The sequence below is a fragment of the Mus pahari genome, chromosome 2, assembly GCF_900095145.1.
Source record: "Mus pahari chromosome 2, PAHARI_EIJ_v1.1, whole genome shotgun sequence".
NCBI lineage: Eukaryota > Metazoa > Chordata > Mammalia > Rodentia > Muridae > Mus > Mus pahari.
In genome coordinates this window covers 26,831,059-26,836,786 of record NC_034591.1, presented here as the reverse complement: position 1 = coordinate 26,836,786, position 5,728 = coordinate 26,831,059, and the positions used below count along the sequence as shown (strand labels likewise).

The following is a 5,728-nucleotide window of genomic DNA, read 5'->3' as shown; positions in this document are numbered from 1 at the left end:
AACCCAGCTGTCATGATCCCTTCCAACTGAATTGTAAAAATTCCAAATGCAAACCAACTGAGTGAGCCAACATTAGTGCATCTCATTAGCTCCTTTACATCATTTCCTGCTAAAGTGAGGACCGCACATGGGTCAGCAAACTGGTCTGCTCCAGATTCAAAGTTTACAGGGAAGAAAAATGTTCTTTAACACATTGAATTTTTACTTCACAAAAGGCTGGAATGGTAAGGTGTGCTGATATTTAATGGTAAAGAATTGAGTAGTTGATTCAAATATGAATTAAAAATTGAGGATGATCATTATTGAGCAATGGCTTTTGTCTTAGTCGCTCTTCTACTGCTGTGGAGAGATGCCATGACCAAGGGACCTCTTATAAAGGAAGCATTCAATTAGAGCTGGCTTACAGGTTCAGAGTTTCAGTCCATTATCATGGCAGGAGCACGGCAGCACACAGGCAGACATGATGCTGGAGAAGGAGCTGAGAGTTCTACATGCATATTAGTAGGTATGTTCCACAGGAAGAAAAAGACACTGGACCTGTCTTGAGCTCCCAAAGCCCACCCCCAGTGACATACTTCCTCTGAGAAGGTCACACCTCCTAATCCCTCTCAAGTAGTGCCACTCCCTAATTACCAAGCATTCAAACCTATGAGCCTGGGGGAGGGGGTGTTCCTATTTAGAGTATCACAGCCAGGATATGGTAAGGTCTAGGGTCCTCAGCATGGTCTCTTTTAGTGTTTTTAAAAAGTCATTCTCATGTTTCAACATGTATTATTTCCTTACTGCTTCAGGCAAAAATATAGTAAACAGAGGTTAATAAATCAATTATTCTTTTTATTTTCATTTGTTATGAAGCCAAGAAATATGTATATTATATTCTCTGGCACTTAGATGTCTGTATTACAGGAGATTCCTTTAATTCCATCACAAAATTTTCTGTTGAGCTGTCAAAAAAATAAATAAATAAACAACCCTAACATTGCATTTACAATTAGCTAGGTTGAAACTACAAATATCCTAGACACTACTCTGTGTGAACAACATGAGAGGGTGAATGAGAACTGATAGTTTATAAACGCCTGGCTTTCAGAAATAAGTTTTAATTCAAATGATCTCTAGTCAAAAATGGGACATGAATACTATTAAATTTTTAAATCTAAACGTACAACTGAGCTTAAGGTGTAAAAATGGGAAAGTTGAGTCAGTCTACAGGCGTTCCTTCTTAAGGAAACAATTCTTTTTTTTTTGTTTTTGTTTTTCGAGACAGGGTTTCTCTTTATAGCCCTGGCTGTCTTGGAACTCACTTTGTAGACCAGGCTGGCCTCGAACTCAGAAATCCACCTGTCTCTGCCTCCCAAGTGCTGGGATTAAAGGTGTGCGCCACCACGCCCGGCTAGGAAACAACTCTTACTTTGTATAAAAAACCTGAACATTATGTGTTAGAAAAACATATATAGAGGCACATAACTGACACCCAAGTATCGTGTTAATGGGTCACAGACCACAGAGAGATTTCAGAGAGTTTTGCAAAGTGTACCTCATTTTTCCCCACTTGGTATCTTGTGTGGCCTTTTTCTGAAGCGATCAGCTCTTAAAAATATTTAAATGAAAGCTACTGAACAAGTGCTGGTAGCTGATGGCCCTTACTCTCAGGAAAGCTAGTGGGTATTAGTGCTTGGTGACACACCCATGCCTTCTTTCCCTTGCCACAGCATCCAGCATATACTGTTCTTTTCCCTGTTGGGAGCTAGATTTTTAAACATAATTCTCTACATACTGGCAAATAAATATATCTCTGAAAACTTCATATAAATGTATCTTTAAGAATTAAGGTCAGCCAGGCGTGGTGGCGCACACCTTTAATCCCAGCACTCGGGAGGCAGAGGCAGGTGGATTTCTGATTTCCAGGCCAGCCTGGTCTACAAAGTGAGTTCCAGGACAGCCAGGGCTATACAGAGAAACCCTGTCAGGAAAAACAGAAGAAAAAAGAAAAAAGAAAAAAAGAAAAACAGAATTCAGGTCTATGAATGTGGTTGCATTTCAAAGCAAGACCCAGATTGTTTAAATTTAAATATAAACACTATTTTATAGAAGTGAACTCTGAATATAACCCAGTACTAATTATAACATTTTCCTATATTATATTTTAATGTTAAAAAGTACAATCCACTTTTAAAAAGTTAGCTAACACACTGACTAGCTTGTTCCAATGTATAATGAGAAGCTCCCAAGGAAGGCTTACACCAAGTGGGCGAGTGCAGTGTGGCTGCCACAGGGAATCTAAAGAGCAGCCTCACGTTTGCCAAGGAGCCCACAGAGCATCAGCCCCATTACAACATCACGGGAGCTTTCCAGCCCCACAGACATCATTTTACTTGCCTTTCTGAGGCCTGTGAGGATAGTAGGAGCCAGACCCCGCCTATGCGTTTGTTTAGGTTGCGCTCCTCAAAGCACACCTTCCTCACCAAGGGCTGCTTTCCCATTGACAAAGTGGAAGCTGTGTTTGGTCCACATCAAATGTGCTGCAGGAGGACACTGCTGCCTTCCTTTCAGTGACATCACTTCAGCTCAGAAGTCAGCTTCCTCTTGGTGAGAAGAGCCCTATGCTGTTTTCACAGTTACACTCACTGACTAAAGTCTCCAAGTGTTCATCATGAAAGTTTGGCAAAGTGTAAGGCATTTACAGTGCTTTCAAAAAAGTCAACTAAAACAAATAATCAAAAAAGTAAACTAATCAATTAAAACTGATTTGAAAGTTTAACCAGGGTTGGCTCAAAATGGCTTTCTTATTTAAGAGTCATAATTGTCCCAACCAAAGCACTAGATAGAAATTTCAAGGTCTGCAGCTTCTGTCCTATTAAACATGAAAAGTACAATTCATCAAAGAGAGATCCTGGCTGACTCTTAAAAACAATACACAGAATTTTACAACACACTGCCTGAAATCACTCAGCCTACTTGTCTAATAATGCTTGCCGCTGGTGCGTGAACAACCATTTCAATTCCAATTGTTCCAAAGGTGGTTTTGTTAAAAGAAATTGAGAAGGAAATTAATATTTACTGAGGTAGTGACTAGGAATTTCATCTCTGTGGCAATTCCTACTGTGTTAACAGTAAGGTACACCATACAGCTTAGCAACAGAGGTGTTCACACTGTTTTAGTATTCAGACAAAATTTCCATTGTAATTATAAATATTGATAGGGAAATTACCATCCATGAAAGAACAGCATCACAGAATTGCTCATTAGAAAGCCTCAGATTTACCTGACGTTGCCCTTGGTATTCCGCAGAACGGTTGCAGCAAAATTCTGTGTGACCCCCACCAGGCTGATTCCATCGACTTCCACAATCTGGTCATTGACTTGGATCCTGAGAGAGAGAGAAACCAGCATTGACAGTGACTGTCTCTGCTAATGTACTGCCCTTCCCAAGGAAGTAACAACTCAAGACTTGTCTTTAAGACATTCTCACTGATTGCAACCTTATAATCAACATACTCCAGACCATCGTCAAATATTAGTCAAGATGTCAATCTTCAAAACAGTACTAGAAGACTGCAGAGACAACTCAGTTAGTAAAGAGCTTACCCTCTAAGTACAGGGACCTGAACTTAACAGCTGGAAACTATTAAAGGCCAAAGAGAAACCCTATCTCAAGAAAAGATAGACAGCACCCTGGAATAAAACGATCTCTTAGTATCTACAGGCATATATAGATACATGAACCCACATGAACATATAATTGTTTGTACACATGCAGACATTACAAAAAAATAAAAACTCCATTGAAAGCTAGAAAAGTCATACTGAAAAGATTCAGTTTACCACACATAGTCTTTTTTTTTAAAAAAAGATTTATTTATTTATTATATGTAAGTACACTGTTAGAAGAGGGAGTCAGATCTTTGTTACAGATGGTTGTGAGCCACCATGTGGTTGCTGGGATTTGAACTCAGGACCTTCAGAAGAGCAGTCAGTGCTCTTACCCGCTGAGCCATCTTGCCAGCCCCTTCCACACATATTCTTAAGAAGAAGGAGTAATTGTAATGCACAGCAGATCCCTAGCATTTCTGTACCTAATTAAATGTAGCAGATACAGCTGAGATATCCTCTGTGCCTAACACCTAGTCCCTTAAGTCTAGTCTTGGCTCCACTATTCTGTCTTGTTGATGTATCTATTTCTCTATTATCTGTCTATCTGTCTGTCTGTCTATCTATCTATCTATCTATCTATCTATCTATCTATCTATCTATCTATCTATATCATCAATACCACATTTTCTTGACGCCTGAAGCTTTAGAAGAAAATCCTAGAGTTAGATCATGTCCCCTTCCAACGTTGTTCTTATCCTCCATGATTGAGTGTACTATTTTGGATCTTGTTTCTTTCCATATAAAACATCCCAGTCTATTCTTTAGTATCCACTGTTATGTCTGGGTGTGAAATATCCCTCATAGGCTCTTGTGCTTGGACCTGGTGGCCCTGCGTGGAAACCCTGCTGGAGGAAGTTGACCACAGGAGGTGGGCTTTGCTCCTTTCTTCCTTTCTTCCTTTCTTCCCTCTAGGATGGATTCTATTCCCCTGGATCTGTGCATCAGATAAACCTCTGCTTCCCTGAGTTGCTTCTGTCTGGGTGTTTTATCACAACATCAGGAAGGAGCCAACACAGACACAAAATAACTTACTAGATTATCCCCTGGGATTTCACTGGATACACAGGTAAAGCTAAGGAGAATTCACAGCCTGACACTACTTCTTTCCCTACCTATGGGCATGAATATAAGTCCATTTATTTACCTTTATTTGATATGTTTACCAAAATTTTAAAGCTTTACCCAGAGCCTAAATTTTGTCAGATGGACTTAATTTTGGAAGATAATATTACTATTATTTCTATTAATTTCAAATTTTATTTATTGCTTATATACTGTATCTAACAATAAATAACTTTTGTATAATAAACTCATTCTACCAATGATAACATTAATTTAGTTTGAGAAGTTTTATTTTTCTTAGTAAGTCTAGCTGGAAGAGTGGGACAGGACAAATCTCCTCTGCTTGTTTTCAATGTAGTCTTAAAAGTTATGACCAGATTTGCTTTCAGAGTCTGAAAAGAGACCAGACCCACATTCTTCAGAGAATACACCTAGCGATGGTCAGGGAGGCTCCAGTGCTCACAAGAAGTCTCACAAGAGACCTCCCTATTCCCAAATTAATGTCCTGTGTCCTGCTGACACAGGACAGGATGGTAACAGTGAAGATATATTGAATTTGGGACGGGTGCCACCATCCAGAAAAAAAAATGGCTACTCTGAAGACTGAAGCAGGACAGTTCACTTGAGAACAGGATTTTGAGGACAATGTGGCAAGATCTCTCTCTTAAATAAATAATAAACATAAAACAGAAGAAGGAGTTAAAGCGGAGACAGGTGAGCTCAACTTCAAGTCTCCAAGCTTTGGTGACCAACATCCTCCAATCTACAAACCAGCAAGATCCTAACTGACTGAGGAAGTATGCTGTGTGAGAGGGGAACGGGAAAATTAAACAGACTGTACCCAGCAGGGCATGAAGCAGTCTAGAAACATGGTCTTCACTCTAGCTGGAGGTGAGAAAGGAGCCTACCTTTAGAAAGCTTTACATTATTCTAAGCCTAAAATGCATTAAATGCATATCAATAATGCTGGGGCAGCTGGGCATGGTGGCGCACGCCTTTAATCCCAGCACT

At 39.7% G+C, this 5,728-nt stretch overlaps 1 protein-coding gene across 12 annotated transcripts in view; it reads right to left on the bottom strand.

The window, feature by feature from the left end:
* Ppp1r9a (protein phosphatase 1 regulatory subunit 9A) overlaps nucleotides 1–5,728 on the bottom strand; it is a 265,351-nt gene that overhangs the window by 95,715 nt on the left and 163,908 nt on the right. For all 12 annotated transcript variants that reach the window (XM_029534515.1, XM_029534538.1, XM_029534541.1 and 9 more), the window contains exon 5: nucleotides 3,267–3,371. In XM_029534515.1, the coding sequence (XP_029390375.1) occupies nucleotides 3,267–3,371 (105 nt within the window). The remainder of the gene's footprint in view (nucleotides 1–3,266; nucleotides 3,372–5,728) is intronic.